Raw genomic sequence first — 24597 nt, forward strand, 5'->3', positions numbered from 1 at the left:
GCTTTTGCTCTCTCAAATAGAAATACGGAAAAAAACTATACAAATAAAATATCAACTGGATCTATCTGCCTGTTGAGTTCTGAGTTTCATTTAACTACACATTGTGGTCTTTTATTCATCAAACAATTACTTCAGGTCATTGTGGTGAGAGTGGGGAAAGGAAGAGAAACTTTCCTTCAATAAGGTAGCTATATAAATTAAGATGGTTCCAATATATTTTATAGCAACAAGGCAACAGAAAGATTGCACAAATCTAATGAAGTTATTAGCTAAATCCATTGAATTTTTTTCAAACCACATTGTTCCACTTGTGAGAGAGTTCAAAACTCAGTGCCATTAATGTAAGTTAGTCACTCATAAATCCGATAAGGAATTTAGGAGAAACATTTTATTCAGAGAGTGATGAGAATGTGGAATTTGCCACCATATGGAATGGTTGAGGTTAATAGCATAGATGTATTTAAGGGGAAGCTAGATATGTACATGGGGGAGAAAGGAATAAGACACATTGATAGGGTGAGATGGAATAACTGGGAGGAGGCTCATGTGGAGCATAAACACCTGATGGGCCAAATGGCATGTTTCTATGCTGTAAAATTCTATGCAATTTTATGTAACCTAGTAATCTTCCTCTTTTGTTGCGATTTTGTGACCGTGTTCTCCTCATCACGTTTCTTCAAAACCTGGAAGTTGTATTCAAGTTTTTCTTGGTTTAGTTGGTATGTAGCTTTCATCTGCTCCAGCTGCTGCTCTAGAATCTGAATAAATAATAAAGGTCTTAAATTATGCTGCTTTGTGTGTTTATTTATTATAAAAAATACAATTTTTCATCATTGGGTTTCAAGTCATTCATTGCTCAGTGTTGTCACTGGCATATGGGAGAAAACCACGCACACTTCAATAGCATTTAATGCACAATAAAAATCTTGTATGGTACTCAGAATTTATCTTCTCAATTTATTTCCATCAGTGGCCACCAGCCCTTCACCTGTGTGTTGCACAGCACTCCAGAAACAAGCCAAGATTGGAAGAGTGGAATCCACTGCTGCGATTCTCAGTGTTTTTCAGTTGAAGTGCATACTGCTTGAAGTCTTCCATCACTATCTGAACTGGTGGTCTGATGAAGGGACACAGCTAAAATCTCAAACTGGCTTTTTCAGTTGGTGACTAACCTGCTCAGCATTTCCAGAGAGTGCAGACGAGGTTAAGAAGAATGATACCAGGGATAAGGGAATTCATTTATGTAGAGCGACTTGAGAAAATGGGGTTTTTATTAGAGCAGCGAAGGTTAAGAGGAGATTTCATAGAGGGGATTAAAATTACAAGGCGTTTTGATGAGAGCAAATAGGTAGAAACTGTTTTCACTGGCAAGTGGGTTGGTAACCAGAGGATACCCTTTTAAGACAACTAGCAAAACATCCAGGGGGTGGTGAGGAGATATGATCTCAAATGCACTGCCTGAAAGGGTGGTGGAAGCAGATTAGGTAGTAACTTTCAAAAGGAATTGGATAAAGGCTTGAAAAGGAATAATTTGCAAGGCTATGAAGGAAGAACAAGGGAATGAGATGAATTGCATCGCTCTTTCAATGAGTTGGCACAATGGACCGAATGGCCTCTTAATGTGCTGTATGATTCTATGTTCTGTGTGCAAAATGGACACAATTAAACAATGGAAAAGTAACTTATTTTTACATTAATCCTATCTATTGCTAATTAGTTGGGAAGGCTTATTAATGTAAACTTAATTGGACACTTGCCATGCTTTAGGACAATAAATGAATATAATGTAATCATCTAATGCATTATGTCTTTCCTCTCCTTTAAAATATACAAAAACTAACTTGATTGTGTTGTGTAAAGTGCAGAAATAGCTATGTGGCTGCTCCCAACTTAGGACTAGTTTTGCCTAGTCCTTTATCTATAACCACTTCCAGCCCTATAACCTTCTAAGAACTCTGCATTCTTCCTACTCTGGTCTCTTGTGCATCCCCCACTTCCTTTGTTCCACCACTGCTGGCCATGTTTTCAGCCATCTCGACCCCAAGCTCTGAAATTCCCTCCCTAAACCTTTCCATCCTTCTCTACTCTTTTAAGTAGCTCTTTAAAACCTACCCCCGAAACCAAGTTTTTAGTCACCTGTCCTAAAATCTCTTTCTTTGGCTCAATTTGCCTGTGAAGCATATTTTACTATGTTAAAGGCAATATATAAATGCAAGATAAATACATTATATAAATTGCATAGAGGAAATGGAATGCATATCACTGTGCAACAGCAACCACATCATGGCCAAGATTCAATATAATCTGGAACTCAGAAATAACATGAGCCAAATATGTAATTTTAAAAGAGCTAACTTCAGAAAAATGAGGGCATTGCCTAAGCAAATTGACCAGGAGGGAAGAAATGTTGTTCAACAACACTTTAAGTGGAACACACTCACATACAAATAATTGAATTAGGAGCAGGAATAGGCCACTCAGCCCTTCGAGCCTGCTCCACCATTCAATAAGTTCATGGCTGAATTGATTACTCCACATTTCCACCTACCCCCGATAACCTTACACCCCCTTGCTTATCAAGAATCTATCTACCTCTGCCTTAAAAATATTCAAAGACTCTGCTTCCACCGCCTTTTGAGGAAGAGAATTCCAAAACTCACGACCCTCTGAGAGAAAAAATTTATCCTCATCTCTATCTTAAATGGGCGACCCCTTATTTTTAAACAGTGACCCCTGGCTCTAGATTCTCCCACAAGGGGAAACATCCTTTCCACATCCACCCTGTCAAGACTCCTCAAGATCTTGTATGTTTCAATCAGGTCACCTCTTACTCTTCTAAATTCCAGTGGATGCAAGCCTAGCCTGTCCAATCGTTCCTTGTAAGACAGCCCGCCCATTCCAGGTATTAGTCTAGTAAACTGCACTGCCTCCAATGCATTTACATCCTTCCTTAAATAAGGAGACCAGTATTGTACACAGTACTCCAGATGTGGTCTCACCAATGCCCTTTATAGCTGAAGCATAATTTCACTACTTTTGTATTCAATTCCCCTCGCAATAAACGCTAACATTCTATTAGCTTTCCTCATTACGTGCTTTATCTGCATACTAACCTTTTGCGATTCATGCACGAGGACACCCAGATCCCTCTGCATCTCAGAGCTCTGCAATCTCTCACCATTTAGATAATATGCTTCTTTTTTATTCTTCCTGCCAAAGTGGACAATTTCATACTTCCTCACATTATACTCCATTTGCCAGGTCTTTGCCCTTTCACTTAACCTATCTATATCTGTTTGTAGCCTCCTTATGTCCTCTTCACAACTTACTTTCCTACCTATCTTTGTGTCATCAGGAAATTTAGCAACCATACCTTCGGTCCCTTCATCTAAGCCATTTATACAAATTGTAAAAAGTTGAGGCCCCAGCACAGATCCCTGTGGCACACCACGTTACATCTTGCCAACCAGAAAATGACCCATTTATGCCTAGTCTCTGTTTCCTGCTAGCTAGTCAATCTTCTATCCACGCCAATATGTTACCCCCTACACCATGAACTTTTATTTTGTGCAATAACCTTTGATGTGGCACCTTATCAAATGCCTTCGGAAAGTACAATACACCTACCAGTTCCCCTTTATCCACAGCACATGTAACTCCCTCAAAGAACTCCAATAAATTGGTTAAACACGATTTCCCTTCCACAAAACCATGTTGACGCTGTCTGATTACCTTGAATTTTTCTAAATGCCCTGCCATACCATCTTTAATAGCTTTTAACATTTTTCCCAAGACAGATATTAAGCTAACTGGCCTGTAGTTTCCTGCTTTCTGTCTCCCTCCCTTTTTGAATAAAGGAGTTACATTCGCTATTTTCCAATCTAACGGAACCTTCCCCGAATCTAGGGAATTTTGGAAAATTCAAACTAACGCATCAACTATCTCATTCGCCACTTCTTTTAACACCCTAAGGTGAAGTCCATCAGCACCCGGGGACTTGTCAGCCCACAGCTCCAACAATTTGTTCAATAACACTTCCCTGGTGATTGTAATTTTCTTGAGTTCCACCCTCCCTTCCATTTCCTGACTTACAGCTAATACTGGGATGTTATTTGTATCCTCAATAGTGGAGACTGATGCGAAGTATCTGCTCAATTCACCTGCCATCTCCTTATTATCCATTATAAATTCTCACTTTCTATAGGACCAACATCACTTTGTTAACTCTTTTCTTTTTTACATATCTATAGAAACTCTTACTACCTGTCTTTAAAAGCATGAGTGAGCATGCAGGATAAATACGCATCCAAGATTGAACAAGCACAATCCTAAATAGATTAATAAATTCATCAGGTGAAATAAAGCAAAAAAATGACCTCCACAAATCCTACAAGGAGAAAGACTCACTGCTATGAATTCAAGAACATGCAGAAACATATTAAAAGTGTGATCACAGAGACAGCGAGGGGCCTGGAAACAAACCACACTTGCTAATGCAAAACATAATGGTAACAAATTCTTCCAGTAATTTTAGCAGTAATCAGTGGAGAAAGGCCACTGTGTAAGGTCCTCCCGCCATAGTATAATGAGGGACTGGAACCCGTGTAAAATCTCTCAGGCTGTATGCACCAGAGAAGGTTTTGGTATGTAATGTAAATTGTATATAAAAAGCAATGGCAAGAGTAGTGAGGCACCTCATGTTCTGTATTGCACTTTCGGAAATGTCCAATTTGAATTGTTTTGTAATGTATTTTTTTCCACAAATTTTATGAATAAAGTATATTTTTGCAAAGAAAAGTAAGACAATAAGCAGAGAAAAGGTGATAACCATAAACAAAGCAAAAGAAAATGAAACAGCAAAATAGGTATTCATAGGCCGGAATTTTAAGTTGGGCAGGAGGTCCTGCCCACCAGCCAGAAAAGCAGGGACAAGCCCACCTCCACCAGGCCTGGGGAGCCAGGCCAGAATTTTACGTGGCCCAGGCCCTTAATTGGACTTGGGCAGGACTTCCACCTCCTTAAAGCAGGAAGTCCCACCTCCAAGAGTTGCTAGCCAATCAGCGTGCTGGCAGCTCTTAGTCTCAGCAGCGGCACCGGGAGCAGTGGCTACTGCTGGGATTGCACCCAGCATCAGCAGCAAGAGAGACACCGGCCCCAGAAGAAAGGTAAGTTTTGGAGCCCCACCAGGGACAATCGGTCAGGCCCTGGCGAGGCTAGGGGGGGGTCGGTTGGGAGGAGAGGGGTCTTTATTTTAGTGGAGGCGGTTGGAGCTTTGAGGGGGGCTGTCCATGGGGCACAGGATACCCGATCAGGAGGGCCCGCCCCCACAGCCTGGAAGGAGGATGCCAGGTAAAACCTGGCGGCATACTGGGGCTCCTAGGCACCCACCAGCTGCTGGTAAAATACTAGCCGCGGTGGGAGAAGTCCCTTAAGTGGTAATTCATTGGCAACTTAAGGGCCTTGATTGGCCTGGGGCGGACGGATCATTACCGCCCCTGGTAAAATTGCAGCGGGGACGGGAAGACGGCGGAATGGCTGCACCCCCACCCTGCCACCACCACCAGCCCGCACCTGTGGGAGTGTATAATTCTAGGCCATAGAGTCTTGATAATGCAGCACAGAGGAAGGCCATTCAGCCCATCGTGTCCGCAACGGCTCTCCGAATGAGCAATTCACCTAGTGTCACTCCCCCTCCTTCACCCTGTAACCCTGCACATTCTTCCTTTTCTAATTCCCTTTGAATACTTCAATTGAACCTGCCTCCACCACACTCTCAGGCAGTGCATTCCTGTGTGAAAACATTTTTCCTCATGTCGCTTTTGCTTCTTTCATAAATTACTTTAAATCTGAGCCCTCTCGCTCTCAATCCTTTCACGAGTGAGAGCAGGTTCTCTCTATTTGCTCTGTCCAGACCCCTCATGATTTTGAATACCTCTATCAAATCTCCTCTCAGCCTTCTCTTCTCCAAGAAAAACAGTCCCATCTTCTCCAATCTATCATCATAACTGAAGTTCTTCATCCCTAGAATCATTCTCGTGAATCTTTTCAGTACCCTCTCTAACACGTTCACATCCTTCCTAAAGTGCGGCACCCAGACCTGGATGCAGTACTCCAGGTGAGGCTGAACTAGTGTCTTATACAAGTTCACCATAACCTCCTTGCTCTTGTGCTCTGTGTCCCTATTAATGAATTAATCCAGGATACTGGATGTTTTATTAACTGCTCTCTCAACCTGTCCTGCCACCTTCAATGACTTATGCACTTATACACCCAGGTCCCTCTGCTCCTGCACCCCCTTTAGAATTGTACCCTTTATTTTGTATTGTCACTCTATGTTCTTCCTACCAAAATGTATCACTTCACATTTCCTCGCATTGAACTTCATCTGCCACCTGTCTGCCCATTCCACCAACTTGTCTATGTCCTTCTGGAGTTCTACACTATCCTCCTCACAGTTCGCAATGCTTCCAAGTTTTCTATCATCTGCAAACTTTGAAATTGTGCCCTGTATACCAAGGTCTAGGTCATTAATATACATCAGGAAAAGTAAGGGTCCCAACACTGACCCCTGGGGAACTCCATTACAAACCTTTCTCCAGCCCGTAAAACATCCAATAACCACTACTCTTTGTTTTCTGTCACTCAGCCAATTCCGTATCCATATTGCTACCATCCCTTTTATTCCATGTTATAACCTTGCTCACAAGTCTGTTGTGTGGCACTGCATCAAACACCTTTGAAAGTCTGCGTATACCACATCAATAGCATTGCCCTGATCAACCCTCTCAGTTACCTCCTCAAAAAACTCCAGCAAGTTAGTTAAACATGATTTTCCCTTAAGAAATCCATATTGGCTTTCCTTAATTAACCTGCATTTGTCCGTGTGACTATTACTTTTGGCCCAAATTATTTTTTCTAGACGTTTCCCCACCACCGAAGTTAAACTGACTGGCCTGTAGTTGCTGGGCTTATCTTTACATCCTTTTTTGAACAAAGGTGTACATTTGCAATTCTCCAGTCCTCTGGCACCACCCCCGAGTCTAAGGAAGATTGAAAAATTTCTGCAATTTCCAAACTCACTTCTCTCAGTATCCTTGGATGCATCTCATCCAGTCCCGGTGCTTTATCCACCTTAAGTACAGACAGCCTATCTAATGCATCCTCTTTATCAATTTTAAACAAATCTAGTGTCTGAATTACCTCCTCTTTCACCATTGCCTGGGTTGCATCTTCTTCCTTGGCAAAGACAGATGCCAAGTTTTCATTTAATACTTTAGCTATGTCCTCTGCCTCCATGTGTAAATCCCTTTATGATCCCCAATTAGCCCCACTCCTCCTTTTACCACCCTTTTACTATTTATATGTCTATAGAAAACTTTGGGATTTCCTTTAATGCTAGCTGCCAGTCTCTTTTCATGCTCTCTCTTTGCTTCTCTTATTTGCTTCTTCACTTCCCCTCTGGACCTTCTATGTTCAGCCTGGTTCTCAATAGCATTTTCTACCTGGCATCTGTCATAAGCACACATTTTCTTCTTTATCTTAATCTCTACTTGTTTTGTCATCCAAGGAGCTCTGGATTTGTTTGCCCTACCTTTCCTCTTCGAGAGAACATACCTTGACTGTGCCTGAACTATCTCTTCTTTGAAGGTAGCCCATTGTTCCACTACCGGTTTCCCTGCCAACTTTTGACTCCAATTTATTAGGCCCAGCTCCATTCTTACCCCATTGAAGTTGGCTTGCCCCCAGTTAATTATTCTTACTCTGGATTGTTCTTTGTCCTTTTCCATAGTCAGCTTAAATCTTATGGTACAACGATTCTGTCCCCTAAATGCTCTCCTACTGACACTTGATCCACTTGGCCCACCTCATTCCCAAGAACAAGGTCCAGCAGTGCCTCCTTTCTCATTGGACTAGAAACATACTGCTGTAGAAAATTTTCCGAAGCACACTCTAGGAACTCTTGCCCCTCACTGCCCTTTACACTACTACTTATCCCAGTCTATGTTTGGATAATTAAAGTCCCCCATTATACTACATTTTACACCTCTCTGTAATTTCCTTACAAACTTGTTCCTCTACATCTTCCTCCACTAGTTGGTGGCCTATAGACAACACCAAGCAGTGTGACTGCAGCCTTTTTGTTCCTTAGCTCTAGCCAAGTAGATTCTGTCCTTGACGCCCGTGGGACATCCTTTTTCTCCAGCACTGCAATGCTCTCCTTAATCAATACCACCACCCCTCCCCCTTTTTCCCTTTCTTATCTTTCCTGAAAACCTTGTATCCAGGAATATTTAATACAGTCTTGCCCTTCTTTGAGTCAGGTCTCTGTGATAGCCACAACATCATATTTCCACATCAATCTGCGCCTGTAACTGACCAATCTTATTAACAACACTTCATGCATTCAAGTACATGCACATTAACCCTGATTTAGCCTTTATTACTTTCTCCCTTACTCTGACCCCACCTAATAACTTATTATTCTCTACTCTGGCGTTATCTATCTCTGCCAGTATTCTGTGCACCTTGGTATTTCTCTCTGACATTACCTCCTGGTTCCCACATCCCTACCAAGTTAGCTTAAACTCTCCCCAATAGCACTAGCAAATCGCCCAGCAAGGAAATTTGTCCCAGCTCTGTTCATGTGCAACCCATCTGACCTGTACAGGTCCCACCTTCTTCAGAGCTAGTCCCAGTGTCCTAGGAATCTAAAGCCCTCTCTCCTGCACCATCTTTTCAGCCACTCTTTTCTGTGTGATTGGTAAAAACTTTTCATTCCTTTTTCATTTATCTAAGTTCAGACCAAGTTAAGCTTAAGATTAAAAATGGCAGGAGATCTCAGACCCGTGTTATGCTCCTCTTGCTCAATGTGGGAGCTCAGGGACACGGCTGATGTCCCTGACTCCTTCACGTGCTGGAAGAGTGTCCAGCTGCAGCTCTTATTAGACCGCATGACGGCTCTGGAGCTGCGGATGGACTCACTTTGGAGCATCCGCGATGCTGAGGAGGTCGTGGATAGCACGTTTAGCGAATTGGTCACACCGCAGATTAGGATTGCTGAGGGAGAAAGGAAATGGGTGACCAAAAGGGAGAGAAAGAGCAGGAAGGCAGCGCAGGTGTCCCCTGCAGTCATCTCCCTCCAAAACAGGTATACCGTTCTGGATACTGATGGGGGAGATGGCTCACCAGGGGAAGGCAGCAGTAGCCAGGTTCATGGCACTGTGGCTGGCTCTGCTGTTCAGAAGGGCGGGAAAAAGAGTGGAAGGGCTATAGTCATAGGGGATTCAATTGTAAGGGGAGTAGATAGGCGGTTCTGTGGTCGAAAACGGGACTCCCGAATGGTATGTTGCCTCCCAGGTGCACGGGTCAGGGATGTCTCAGATCGGCTGCAGAACATTCTGAAGGGGGAGGGTGAACAGCCAGTTGTCGTTGTGCACATAGGCACCAATGATATAGGTAAAAAACAGGATGAGGTCCTACAAGCAGAATTTAGGGAGTTAGGAGCCAAGTTAAAAAGTAGGACCTCAGAGGTAGTAATCTCAGGATTGCTACCAGTGCCACGTGATAGTCAGAGTAGAAATGGAAAAATAGAATGAATGCGTGGCTTGAGAGATGGTGCAGGAGGGAGGGGTTCAGATTTTTGGGACATTGGGACCGGTTCTGGGGGAGGTGGGACTATTACAAATTGGACGGTCTACACCTGGGCCGGAGTGGAACCAATGTCCTTGGGGGTGCTTTTGCTAACGCTGTTGGGGAGGGTTTAAACTAATGTGGCAGAGGGATGGGAACCAAATGAGGAGGTCAGTGGACAGTAAGGAGGTAGTAACCAAAGCCTGTAAGGAACCAGATAATGAAGTCAGCGTGACAAAGGGAAAGAGTAGGAAGGGAGCAGATGATGAACGCAAAGGGTCTGGTGGTCTGAGGTGCATTTGTTTTAATGCAAGAAGTGTAGTAGGTAAGGCAGATGAACTTAGGGCTTGGATTAGTACCTGGGAGTATGATGTTATTGCTATTACTGAGACTTGGTTGAGGGAAGGGCATGATTGGCAACTAAATATCCCAGGATATCGATGCTTCAGGTGGCATAAAGAGGGAGGTAAAAGGGGTGGAGGAGTTGCATTACTGGTCAAAGAGGATATCACAGCTGTGCTGAAGGAGGGCACTATGGAGGACTCGAGCAGTGAGGCAATATGGGCAGAACTCAGAAATAGGAAGGGTGCGGTAACAATGTTGGGGCTGTACTACAGGCCTCCCAACAGCGAGCGTGAGAAAGAGGTACAAATATGTAAACAGGTTATGGAAAGATGTAGGAGCAACAGGGTGGTGGTGATAGGAGATTTTAATTTTCCCAACATTGACTGGGATTCATTTAGTGTTAGAGGTCTAGATGGAGCAGAATTTGTAAGGAGCATCCAGGAGGGTTTTCTAGAGCCGTATGTAAATAGTCCAACTCGGGAAGGGGCCATACTGGACCTGGTGTTGGGGAATGAGCCCGGCCAGGAGGTTGAAGTTTCAGTAGGGGACTACTTTGGGAATAGTGATCACAATTCCGTAAGTTTTAGAATACTCATGGACAAAGACGAGAGTGGTCCTAAAGGAAGAGTGCTAAATTGGGGGAAGGCCAACTATACCAAAATTCGGCAGGAACTGGGGAATGTAGATTGGGAGCAGCTGTTTGAAGATAAATCCACATTTGATATGTGGGAGGCTTTTAAAGAGAGGTTGATTAGCGTGCAGGAGAGACATGTTCCTGGGAAAATGAGGGATAGAAATGGCAAGATTAGGGAACCATGGATGACAGGTGAAATTGTGAAACTAGCTAAGAGGAAAAAGGAAGCATACATAAGGTCGAGGAGGCTGAAGAAAGACGAAGCTTTGGAAGAATATCGGGAATGTAGGACCAATCTGAAACGAGGAATTAAGAGGGCTAAAAGGGGTCATGAAATATCTTTAGCAAACAGGGTTAAGGAAAATCCCAAAGCCTTTTATTCATATATAAGGAGCAAGAGGGTAACTAGAGAAAGGATTGGCCCACTCAAGGCCAAAGGAGGAAAATTATGCGTGGAGTCAGAGAAAATGGGTGAGATTCTAAACGAGTACTTTGCATCGGTATTCACCGAGGAGAGGGACATGACGGATGTTGAGGTTAAGGATAGATGTTTCATTACTCTAGGTCAAGTCAGCATAAGGAGGGAGGAAGTGTTGGGTATTCTAAAAGGCATTAAGGTGGACAAGTCCCCAGATCCGGATGGGATCTATCCCAGGTTATTGAGGGAAGCGAGAGGGGAAATAGCTGGGACCTTAACAGATATCTTTGCAGCATCCTTAAACACGGGTGAGGTCCCGGAGGACTGGAGAATTGCTAATGTTGTCCCCTTGTTTAAGAAGGGTAGCAGGGATAATCCAGGTAATTATAGACCGGTGAGCCTGACGTCAGTGGTAGGGAAGCTGCTGGAGAAGTTACTGAGGGATAGATCTATTCCCATTTGGAAGAAAATGGGCTTATCAGTGATAGGCAACATGGTTTTGTGCAGGGAAGGTCATGTCTTACCAACTTAATAGAATTCTTTGAGGAAGTGACAAAGTTGATTGATGAGGGAAGGGCTGTAGATGTCATATACATGGACTTCAGTAAGGCGTTTGATAAGGTTCCCCATGGTAGGTTGATGGAGAAAGTGAAGTCGCATGGGGTCCAGGGTGTACTAGCTAGATGGATAAAGAACTGGCTGGGCAACAGGAGACAGAGAGTAGCAGTGGAAGGGAGTTTCTCAAAATGGAGACGTGTGACCAGTGGTGTTCCACAGGGATCCGTGCTGGGCCCACTGTTGTTTGTGATATACATAAATGATTTGGAGGAAAGTATAGGTGGTCTGATTAGCAAGTTTGCAGACGACACTAAGATTGGTGGAGTAGCAGATAGTGAAGGGGACTGTCAGAGAATACAGCAGAATATAGATAGATTGGAGAGTTGGGCAGAGAAATGGCAGATGGAGTTCAATCCGGGCAAATGCGAGGTGATGCATTTTGGAAGATCCAATTCAAGAGTGAACTAACAATAAATGGAAAAGTAAAAGCAAAATACTGCGGATGCTGGAAATCTGAAATAAAAACAAGAAAAGCTGGAACCACTCAGCAGATCTGGCAGCATCTGTGGAAAGAGAAGCAAAGTTAACGTTTCGGGTCAGTGACCCTTCTTCGGAACATAATAAATGTCCTGGGGAAAATTGATGTACAAAGAGATTTGGGTGTTCAGGTCCATTGCTCCCTGAAGGTGGCAACGCAGGTCAATAGAGTGGTCAAGCTTTCCTTCATCGGACAAGAGTACAAGAGTTTAGTTTAGTTTAGAGATACAGCACTGAAACAGGCCCTTCGGCCCACCGAGTCTGTGCCGACCATCAACCACCCATTTTATACTAATCCTACACTAATCCCATATTCCTACCACATCCCCACCTGTCCCTATATTTCCCTACCACCTACCTATATTAGGAGCAATTTATAATGGCCAATTAACCTATCAACCTGCAAGTCTTTGGCATGTGGGAGGAAACCGGAGCACCCGGAGGAAACCCACGCAGACACAGGGAGAACTTACAAACTCCACACAGGCAGTACCCAGAATTGAACCCGGGTCGCTGGAGCTGTGAGGCTGCGGTGCTAACCACTGCGCCACTGTGCCGCCCATGTTGGCAGGTCATGTTACAGTTGTATAAGACTTTGGTTCGGCCACATTTGGAATACTGCGTGCAGTTCTGGTCACCACATTACCAAAAGGATGTAGCTGCTTTGGAGAGGGTGCAGAGGAGGTTCACCAGGATGTTGCCTGGTATGGAGGGCGCGAGCTATGAAGGGAGGTTGAGTAGATTAGGATTATTTTCATTAGAAAGACGGAGGTTGAGGGGGTACCTGATTGAGGTGTACAAAATCATGAGAGGTATAGACAGGGTGGATAGCAAGAAGCTTTTTCCCCAGAGTGGGGGATTCAATTACTAGGGGTCATGAGTTCAAAGTGAGAGGGGAAAAGTTTAGGGGGGGGGATATGCTTGGAAAGTTCTTTACGCACAGAGTGGTGGGTGCCTGGAACGCGTTGCCAGCAGAGGTGGTAGACCCGGGCACGATAGCGTCTTTTAAGATGTATCTAGACAGATACATGAATGGGCAGGAAGCAAAGAGATACGGACCCTTAGAAAATAGGCGACAGGTTTAGATAGAGGATCTGGATCGGCGCAGGCTTGGAGGGCCGAAGGGCCTGTTCCTGTGCTGTAATTTTCTTTGTTCTTTGTTCACTCATTCATCTGCACTATCCTCCGTAGATTACTACTTTTGAGATCCAGTTTACTAATTTCTTACCTAGCTCACTAAACTCTTTCTACAGGACCACATCCCTCTTCCTACCTATGTCATTAGTACCAATGTGGACCACAACTGCTGGCTGTTCACCCTCCCCCGCCCCCTAACGGTGCTCCGGAGTTGTTCAGTGACATGCTTGACCCTGGCACCAAGGAGGCAACACACCATCCTGGATTCACGTCTGCGGCCACAGAAACGCCCATCTGTTCCCCTGACTATTGAATCTCCTATCACTATCGCTCTTCCAGTCTTCTTTGTGCCCCCCTGTACAGCTGAACCATCCATGGCGCCATGGGCTTGGCTCTGGCTGAACTCCCCAGATGAACCACCTTCCTCAGTATTTAGACTTGAATACCTGTTGGAGAGTGAGAGGCACAGAGTAGTCTCCTGCACTACCTGCCTGTTTCTTCTCGACTATCTGGCAGTCACCCATTCCCTCTCTCCCTGCAAACTCTTAAGCTGCAGGATGACCACATCTATCAAGGTGCTATCCACGAAGCTCTCAACCTGACGGATGCACCGCAGTGACTCCAGCTGCTGCTCAAGTTCCAAAACCCAGAGCTCAAGCTGCTGCAACCGACGACACTTCCTGCACATATGGTCATCCAGGATATGAGAAGAATCCTGGAGTTAGCACATAGCACAGGATGTGCACTCTCGAGGTTGGAGCAGCCTTGCCATTCCTTTATCTATTAGTTAACAACCTTGCTACTGCTAATAAACCTTTACCATTACAAATAAACATGACTATTAATAAACCTTACTAATGTTAATAAACCTTACTGATAAACCCTAATTATACTTAATACACCTTATTGGTAGTTATAGATCATACCTTAAAAAAACACACCAGTTTATTTCCTGGTTTAGATAAATAGGAAATACTCACCAGCCACTTACCGACTTGCCTGTGATGTTACACCTCAATTTTTCTTTCCGAAAACCTGGTGCTGGCAGGGGTGGCTGCGGCTAGCCCCGCTCCTCTCTCACTGTTTCCCACTCTCTCAGTGAACTCTCTTGCTCTCTCCTGGACTCCTTATGCCCTGCTCCTTGCCCGCTGTTTTCCGCTCCCTTGGTGAACTCTCTCTCTCTACTGGGCTCTTTATGTCCGCTCCTCTCGCTGTTTCTTGCTCTTTCGATGAATTCTCTCTTTCTCTCCTGGACTCTGTATGTCCCGTTCCTCTCGCTGCTTCCCGCTCTCAGTGAAATCTCTCTCTCTCTCCTGGGCTCTTCTGTCCTGCTGCTCTCACTGTTTCCCGCTCTGAGTGAACTCTCACTCTCTCTCCCTCTCTCTTCTGGGGTCTTTATGCCCCACTCTGCTCCCGCTGTTTCCCACTTTCAGTGGTGGTTCTTTGAAAGAGCTATCCAAATAGTCCCACTTTCCTGTTGTTTCCCCATGGCCCGGCAAATCTTTCCACTTAAGTATTTATTCAATTTCCTTTTGAAAGTGATTATTGAATCTGCTTCTACCACCATTTCAAGCAGTGCATCCCAGATCACAACAACTCACTAAATTTTATTTTCCTCATTTCATCTCTGGTTCTTTTACCAATTGCCTTAAAAGCTGGGTCCTCTGGTTACTAACCCTTCTGCCACTGGAATCAATTTCTCCTTATTCATTAAAACCCTTCATGATTTTGAACACCTCTATCAAATCTGTCTTAACCTTCTCTGCTCGAAGGAGAACAACCCCAGTTTCTCTAAAATAAAAGTAAACTACTGCGGGTGCTGGAAATCTGAAATAAAAACAGAAAGTGCTGGAAATACTCAGCAGATCTGGCAGCATCTGTGGAGAGAGAAGCAGAGTTAACGTTTCAGGTCTGTGACCTTTCATCAGATGAAAGGCTCTCTGCAAGAGCAATTTAGCTATATCACTCCCCCACCCTTTCCCTGTAGCCCTGCAGTTTTTTTCTCTTCTGATAATTATACAATTCCCTTTTGAAAGCCAAGATGAAATCTGCCTCCACCCTAAAGCCTGGCTACCCGACCCGAACTCGATGAGACCCGACTACATGGGTCAGGTTCAGGTCAGGTTGAGTCTGTATTCCAAGTCCAGCATTCGGGTCTGGGTCAGGTCGGGCTGGACAGTGCTACTTCCAGAAAGCCATGGGATCAGGCTAACCCATGATTCCCCACAACTCCATCTACAGGAATAGCCTGCTGCCAGAATGGATGAACGATATTCATGTCGGGTCGGGCGTGAAAAAAAATTAAAGGACTCGGGCCCGGGTCGGGTTCGGGTTGGCTGTGGCCGGGTTTTAATTTTACACCCGATCCAGGCTTTACTCCACCCCACTCCCATCACAGTGCATTCCAGATCCTAACCACTTGCTGTGTTAGAAGGTTTTCCTTATGTCGTTGTTGGTTCTTTTGCCAATTACCTTAAATCGTTGTCCTCTAGTTCTTGACCCTTCAGCCATTGGGAACAGTTTTTCCCTATCTACTCTGTCCAGACCCCTCTTGATTTTGATCACCTCTATCAAATCTCCTCTCAACCTTCTCAGTGAACTCCCTCTCTCTCCCCTGGGTTCTTTATGCCCCACTCCTCAAGCTGTTTGCTGCTCTCAGTGGTGGTTCTTTGAAAAAGCTATCCAATTAGTCCCACTTTCCTGTTGTTTCCCCATGGGAGGTAAAACATTAGCATGGATAGAAGATGAGTGGAGTCCCGCAGGGGTCTGTGCTGGAGCCTCAACCTTTTACAATTTATATCAATAACTTAGATGAGAGGAGCGATGACATGGTAGCTAAATTTACAGATGACATAAAAATAGGTAGGAAAGTATGTAGTGAAGAGGACATAAGGAGGTTGCAGACCGATATAGATGGATCGAGTGAGTGGGCAAAAATCTAGCAGATGGAGTATAATGTGGGAAAATGTGAAGTTGTTCATTTTGGCAGAAAGAATAAAAAAGCAGAGTATTATTTAAACGGAGAATGACTGCAGAATTCCAAGGTGCAGAGGGATCGAGGTGTACGAGTGCAGGAGTCACAAAAAGTTAGTATGCAGGTACAGCAAATAATAAAGAAGGCTAATGGAATGCTATCCCTTATTACAAGAGGAATTGAAAATAAAAGCAAGGATGTTATGCTTCAGTTATACAGGGCATTGGTGTGACCACATCTCGAATACTGTGTGCAGTTTTGGCCTCCTTGTTTAAGGAAGGATGTAAATGCGCTAGAGGCGGTTCAGAGGAGGTTTACTGGATTGTTACCTGGAATGAGCGGGTTGTCTTCTGAAGAAAGGTTGGACAGACTGGGCTTGTAGAGTTTAGAAGAGTGAGGGGACACTTGATTGAAGTATATAAGATCCTGAACGGTCTTGACAAGGTGGATGTGGAAAGGATGTTTCCTCTTGTGGGTAAGTCCAGAACTAGGGGGCACTATTTTAAAATTAGGGATCGCCCTTTTAGGACAGAGTTGAGGAGAAATGTTTTTCTCTTAGAGGGTTGTGCGAATTTGGAACTCACTGCCTCAGAAGATGGTGGAAGAGGGGCCATTGAATATTTTTAAGGCGGAGATTCTTGTTAGGCAAGGGAATCAAAGGTTATGGGGGTAAATGGGAATGTGGAATTTGAGACAGAAACAGATCAACCATGATCTTATTGAATGGTGGAGCAGGCCCGAGGGGCCGAATGGCCTACTTCTGCTCTTAATTCTTATGTTCGCTTCTCTAAGCAGAACAACCCAAGCTTCTCAAATCTGTCCACATAACTGAAGTTCTTCATCCCTGGAACCACGTGCAGGAGGTGAATCTGATCTGGGAAACAGCAAAGAACGGCACAACATGGAAAAGAGTGGACTCCAAGGTTTCTGGATGCCACCTGCAAGCCTTGGTGGAAGAGGTAGAAAATTGGAGCAATTTTCTGTATCCACAGGAGGCTAGGAGACCCTCCAGGCACATGTTCAAAAGACAATAGGAGCAGATAGCCACAGAAGTCAATGCCACGAGTCTGGTCCCAAGGACCTTGATACAGTGCCAGAAAAAGTTCAATGACCTTACATGAATGGTCAACGTCAGTGGACGTATTTTCAAATATCATATCCTATCAACATCAGTGGACGTATTTTCAAATATCATATCCTATGAACTGCACCAATAGCCTCAGCCACTACTCAAATCACCACACTGCCATCAATAATCTCTATCAGTCAGGACTTATACCTAAAATTCATATGCTTCATTCACCTCACCCTCACACACTTAGCACTGCTGCAAGTCTCACATCCACATCTCACAGCATGCAAAAACTGCCTGCTGCTCAACCATGACAGCCACATTAGCCAAACAGATTGCAAGATACTCATTGACGTGCTTCCCTCTCTCTTGTAGAACAAAGTGACATACAACCAGAAACAGCAGCAGCTAACCAGAGGGGACAGGCGCCTGCATGTCCTAACCCCCATGGAGGAAACAGTGCTTGCCATTATTGGGACGCCCACTGCAGAATCTGTGGCCAGTGGCAGATGAAACCATTGAAGATGATGACATCTTCATACCTATTCCTCCTGCTCACATCCCAATTGCCCCTCACCCAACATTCTCTTCTGATTTGCAAGCTGCTGATGGTCTAAACACGCACCTCTTACTTCTACCCCCTCCCCATACCATAATTTTATCCTTGTGCCATTTTCCTTTCAGATACCCAAGAGATGCAACCTGGCCAGGCAATGGAGGAACACACTGAAGAACAACAGCACAGTCACATGATTTCAGATATAAAGCCACCAGCACAAGAGTTCTGCTGCAGAGGACTCAGATGCAAACTTCGATGGAGCAGCCTAGAAACAACACTGATGGGTATGCTTAGAGCATTGGGAAACCTGCCAGAAAACCCACAGCAAAATACTGCAGAAGCTGGAAATCTGAAACAAAAACAGAAAATGCTGGAAGTACTCCGCAGTCAGACAGCATCTGTAGAAAGAAAAACAGAGTTAACATTTTGGATCTGTGAGACCTTTGCAGTCAATGTCAAGGAACATGGAGGAATCCAGCACCAACATGGCACAGAACTTTGCGCAGTGCTTGAGGCCCATCATTTCCAACTCAATTTCCACACTTGTGGATCCAACCATGATGCAGCATCTGACGGCCAATGTCACAACTTCCATTGCAGCACAAGCAGGAGCCATCCAACACTGAGTGTTGCAGTAGAAGCTCAGACTGCTGCCATTTTGGCTATGGATTACAGTGTGCAAAGGTGATTGCAGGGCATCACAGCAGTCCAGCAATCTATCCTGCAACCCTGGGGCAATAACAGTGGCTCCATGGAGTACAAACCTGCTGTCATCTCTCAGGAAGACAGCATTTGTCCACCCACCATTTCCCCTTGTTCCTCTCTTCTGCTCTCCTCACGCCTGGGGCTTTGCCTTTTCTGCGAAGGATGTTACTCCTTATCACTACCTCATCCGAAATTTGAGAGTCTTGCTTCCATCACCGGCTGCTGCCCTCCTTGCACTCAGGTAGCTGCCCAATTATGCTTGGAAGCCTTGCTCTCACCTCTTATGCCCCTGTGATGCTAGCAAGGTGGCGACTACCTGCACTGCCTGAGTGTTTGGTGGCCACTCTCCCCACAACATGCGCTGGCCCGATGGCCAAGTCACCCTCTGAGCCCGTTTCCATTTTATGGGCCCACCTAATTTGTTGGAGCAGCCAGAACTGGCTCACTGCTGTGTATCTGCTACCTGGTCTGTCCCTAACTCAGCGTGCAGTACATGCGTCCCCATCAAAATCTCAACATGTTCCTCAACGAATTCTTAATGAGCTCCTTAGTGACCTGGTGAAATTTTCAGGCCAGTGCCAGTATTTTCAACCCATGCCTGCCTCTATTCCTGCCCCAGGCAGTATCTAAAAATTCAGCCCATGTTTTGTGGAAGGAGCAGATTTGGTGAGCCTTTTTAATTCCATGCCCTTTTAGGTTCTTAAGCACTAGAAAGGCAATAGCAGAATGAGAATTGCATTTTGTGAACAGAATGAGACATTTCTTTCAGCGTACCTCTACATCGGTCTCCAACTTAATTTTGATCATATTGTATTCTTCTGCATCTTGAACTCTCAACTGTTGAAGCTGATCCTCATATTCCTCCACTTTCTGCATTCGGACTACCAGATACTCAATCTGAAAAAAATTTAAACATTATAACACTGTGTGCTTTCTGTGAGCAAGTATTTGTGAAAATAAGCATACTCTTTGTCTATCCTCTTTTCATTTAGAGGACTGGCAAGTGGAATCAAAGGCTGGAATTTTACCCTTGGCAGACAGGAGCCCGCCTCCGCCTGGCCTGGGGATCCAATCCGCATTTTGCGGTCCCCAAGCCTTTAAATGGTCTGAGGCGGGACTTCCACCTCATTGAGGTCGGAAGTCCTGCCGAATGGAGCTGCCGGCCAATGAGAGGGCTGACATCTTTCTGGCCCAGCAGCGCCACCGGGAGCAGTGGCCACTGCTGGGACTGCAACCAGCCATCGCAAAGATGATGTCGGGGCGTCCCGGAACCAAGGTAAGTTTTTGGTACCTCGCCAGGGGCGATCGGTTGGGCCCCGGCGAGGCAAGTGTGGTCGAGTGGGGGTACGGGGGGGCGTGTTGGGTGCTGGGGGTGGTTGAGGCAGCGAGGGCGGCCCAAAATCAGGCACAGGGTGCCTGATCATGAGGCCCCCCCCCACCACCCCCTCCCACTTCAAGGCCGTCAGAGAGCCACCTGCTTTTGTCAGGAGGCTTCTCTCGGGCCTGGGCCGCCCGACCGACCACTAGTAAAATCCCTGTGGCGGCAGGCGAAGGCCCTAAGCGGCTGTTAAGTGGCCACTTAAGGGCCTCGATTGGCCTGGGGCTGGCAGGCTGTCTTGCGCCGCCGCTGCCGCCATGCGTAAAGTGGCAGCAGAGGCAGGAGCAGGCCGGGAAGGGCCACCCGAGCCTACCGCTCCATTTTACGCCACTCCGCAGCCACCTTCCCATTCTTTGAAGGGGGGGGGCAGGAGGGGCCATAAAATTCTGGCCAAAGTTTCTTCTCACAATTCCTAACTGCAGTTTTCTTTAGCACAGGAAAAGAGAGGTGGTCCTCATGATGAAAATTAACTATCACTGAATTGCAGCATCTTAAGTGTACAACTGCAAATGCAGAACAAATATATCAGTGATCACCGGTTCAATGACTGGAACACAAATTCCATACGGTCGGCATAACCTTTTGTGCGTTTCTGTATATACATAAGTAAATATATTGTAGCATTTCTGACTCATATGTGAGATGTGAAATTTATATTCCTATGAAGTGCTCAAAATGGAAGAATTGGACTCTGGAACTATGATATAAAAAAGCAATGTTTAAATATCATTCTTAAATTCTACAATAAAAAATTCAAGTATTTCAAAAGTTTTTAAAAATCAGTCATTAGATTTAACTGTCAATTACATCACAGGATGCAACTTTCAAAATCCTGACTCAAAAAATAAAAAGATGATGTTGATCTGCGGTGAGCAGTCTGTCAATACGAATAAATATGACTCAGTCAAGCAAGCAGAATTTTTTTTAAATATCATACTTTTGAGGAGCACTTAGGCTGTCATATATGTCGACATAACAGTAACTGCACTTCAAAAGTAATTAATTGGTTGTGAAGTGATATAAAGGTATATAAATGAAAGTTTCTATGCTCTTCCATTTACTGTACATAAAAAAAACAAAATTGGCATTGCACTGTTCAGCAATATGGCAGTAAAATGTAGATAATCTGATACAAATGAAAATGAATTCAGATAAATTTGCATAAATCAAGATGATCTTCCTTTTTTGAAATTAGTTTGTGTTAATCAGTTGCTAATTATCTTAGCATATTCTTTGCTTCACATTTAATCATGAATCAGGTGTGCAAATGTAGTCACCATTTCAAGCATTGCCACCAACCAAACAACACCACAATGCTGCTTAGCTGCCTCCATCATCAGTAAGTCACCTGATCAGCTTTCAGGCGATTGTCGTTTTACTCATATATCTTACGTTTTAAAAAGTCTCCTATTGCTTTTCCTGGTCTCCTTTATCCTCTCATTTTTGGTCTGGCTTTGATATAGTAATCTTAAATCAATCTCTGATTAGTTAAAATACTGGTTTCAAAAGCTTTCTTTTTAAAGGCCAATCAGGAGAATTGAGCTTGTAGTTTGAGTTGGAAATGTCTTAAACTATTGCACAGGGAACAATGTGCACACATGGGGCTGGATTTTGTTAGCATGCCACTGGGGACGGCAGCGGATGCACAAAATGTCAGCCATCCCGCATGTGACGTTAGCAGCCATGCCACCACGATTTCGCAGTGGGTGGACACTTAGCTTAATGACAGCGGCCATCACCCCCAATCACGTGGCAGGGGCAGCATTGGCGATGCTGTTTACAGCGTCTGATGTTGGATTGCAGAGTTCAACTCTTCCCCCCACCCCCCCTGCTGCAAGTATCCACTGGCAGAGTTCTCCCCTTCCCCCCAAACAGTACACACTTGCAGAGCTTTCCCCACTCCTCCCCACCAAACAATAGTCACTTGCAGAGGTCCCCCCTTTCCTCACATTGAGCTGAATGGCAATGACCAATGCCAAAATAAATTCATGAAGATAACAAAGCATAACTTAACCTAACCTTTGTAGGCACTGAGGACTCCCACCTCAGTGGCACCAGCTTTTCAAAGTCGAGAAAGTGAAGGCACGTGAGTGCCGCATGTCATGCAGAAGATCGCGAATGCCTGGTAGGATCCCGGCAAATTATATACTAATGCATGCAAAACAGTATTTAACATATTTAAACAACAATCCTGTCACCTCACGGCGGAGGTGCCGCCACAGAACCTCGCCGCCTCCCAGAAAATCGCAGCCCAGCATTATGTCATCGGGTTCAGTAGCAGACAAATCTGTGCCAATCCTCCGGCACCGCCACAGAACCCGCCTTCCAACCGAGCACAAAATCCAGCCCATGGGCCTTCAAACCCACATCAGATGAACAAAGAAAATAACCATTGAAACAGCCTCGAGTATTTAGTTTAATGGACAGTACACAGAGCTTAAAGAAGATCAAATTAATAGTCTACATTACATTTGAAGTATACATTTCTTCAAGAAGTTAAGATATTTTTGATAATTTGCTTTCTTCAGCACACTTTAAAACATGCAACCCTTCCGGATGTAATATTTATTTACCTCTTTGTCTCTTCGCATCTGCATTTTTTTTTCCCACATCAAAAGGTTATTTTTCATTAGCTCATGACGTTCCAGCTGAAAAGCTTTCTGTTCAAAACAGTAAAAATAGATAACTAAGTAAGTGTCAAACTGATTTTAAATGTGAATTTTCTCTATTACCATGGTACTTTAAATCATTCAATTATTAATGGAATTTCTTCAGTGAATCATCTTAGGAACAGGAGTCGGCCATTCAGCCCATCGAGCCTGCACTGCCATTCAATACGATCATGGCTGATTATCCACTTCAATGCCTTTTCCCCACACTATCCTCATATCCCCTTATGTCATCGGTATTTAGAAATCTGTCAATCTCTGCTTTAAACATACTCAATGACTGACCTTCCACAGCCCTCTGGGGTAGAAATTCCAAAGATTCACAACCCTCTGAATAAAGAAATTTCTCCTCATCTCTGTTCTAAGTGGCTTCCCCCTTATTTTTAAACTGTGTCCCCTGGTTCTAGACTTCCCAAACAGGGGAAACATCATAGCTGCATCTACCCTGTCTATCCCTTTAAGTATTATGTACATTTCAATGAGATCACATCTCATTATTCGAAACTCCAGAGAATCTCTAATCTCGCTTCATAGGACAGTTCCACATCCCGGAAACAAGTCTGGTGAACCTTCGTTGCACTCCCTCGATGGCAATAATATCCTTCCTAAGGTAAGGGGACAAAAACTGCACACAATACACCAGGTGCGGTCGAACCAAGGTTCTATACAACTGAAGCAAGACTTCACTACTCCTGTACTCAAATCAGAAGCGACTAAAGAAATATTTTTTTTCTCAGTGGGAAGGACAAAAGACTGCAGGAGGAATATGACGGAAGTTTTTTTAAATTCATAAAAAGCAAAAAATGGAATGGAAAACCTGTTCGTGCTGAATAAAGAGGAAGAGAACTAAAGATATGGCACAACAACAGCAGAGGCAAACATCAAAACTTGCATGAAACTGAGAGACAATAGCAATGATTTTCCTGCTCCTTGTACCTGGGAACTGAGAATATCCAAGGGTCAAGAAAAAAGTGTGGAGACTCAGGACGCCAAGTGTGCGACCCTTTAATGCTGCCCAGGGCTTTACTGAACAGGTGCATCCAGACCTGCAACTGCAAAAGGCATAGGCCACACAGTACATGTAGACAGTCCAACTAGGGATGGGGCCGTACTGGACCTGGTATTGGGGAATGAGCCCGGCCAGGTGGTCGAAGTTTCAGTAGGGGAGCATTTCGGGAACAGTGACCATAATTCCATAAGTTTTAAGGTACTTGTGGATAAGGATAAGAGTAGTCTTCGGATGAAAGTGCTAAATTGGGGGAAGGCTAATTATAACAATATTAGGCAGGAACTGAAGAATTTAGATTGGGGGCAGCTGTTTGAGGGTAAATCAACATCTGACATGTGGGAGTCTTTCAAATGTCAGCTGATTAGAATCCAGGACCAGCATGTTCCTGTGAGGAAGAAGGATAAGTTTGGCAAGTTTCAGGAACCTTGGATAACGCGGGATATTGTGAGCCTAGTCAAAAAGAAAAAGGAAGCATTCGTAAAGGCTGGAAGGTGAGGAACAGACGGATCCCTTGAGGAATATAAAGACAGTAGAAAGGAACTTAAGCAAGGAGTCAGGAGGGCTAAAAGGGGTCATGAAAAGTCATTGGCAAACAGGATTAAGGATAATCCCAAGGCTTTTTATACATGGATAAAGAGCAAGAGGGTAACTAGGGAAAGGGTTGGCCTGCTCAAGGACAGAGAAGGAAATCTATGTGTGGAGCCAGAGGAAATGGGCGAGGTACTAAATGAGTACTTTGCATCAGTATTCACCAAAGAGAAGGACTTGGTGGATGATGAGCCTAGGGAAGGGAGTGTAGATAGTCTCAGTCATCTCATTATCAAAAAGGAGGAGATGTAAGGTGTCTTGCAAAGCATTAAGGTAGATAAGTCCCCAGGGCCTGGAGGGATCTACCCCAGAATACTAAGGGAGGCAAGGGAAGAAATTGCTGGGGCCTTGACAGAAATCTTTGCTTTCTCATTGGCTACAGGT

General features: G+C 44.5%; 1 protein-coding gene across 3 annotated transcripts in view; it reads right to left on the bottom strand.

The window, feature by feature from the left end:
• Window positions 1-24597, bottom strand: part of drc1 (dynein regulatory complex subunit 1 homolog (Chlamydomonas)) — a 111757-nt gene that overhangs the window by 47725 nt on the left and 39435 nt on the right. For all 3 annotated transcript variants that reach the window (XM_068023706.1, XM_068023696.1, XM_068023687.1), the window contains exons 6-8: window positions 22521-22607; window positions 19344-19466; window positions 619-758 (exon numbers count right to left, since the gene is read on the bottom strand). In XM_068023706.1, the coding sequence (XP_067879807.1) occupies window positions 619-758; window positions 19344-19466; window positions 22521-22607 (350 nt within the window). The remainder of the gene's footprint in view (window positions 1-618; window positions 759-19343; window positions 19467-22520; window positions 22608-24597) is intronic.

The sequence above is a fragment of the Heterodontus francisci genome, chromosome 3 (assembly GCF_036365525.1).
Source record: "Heterodontus francisci isolate sHetFra1 chromosome 3, sHetFra1.hap1, whole genome shotgun sequence".
NCBI classification, from domain to species: domain Eukaryota; kingdom Metazoa; phylum Chordata; class Chondrichthyes; order Heterodontiformes; family Heterodontidae; genus Heterodontus; species Heterodontus francisci.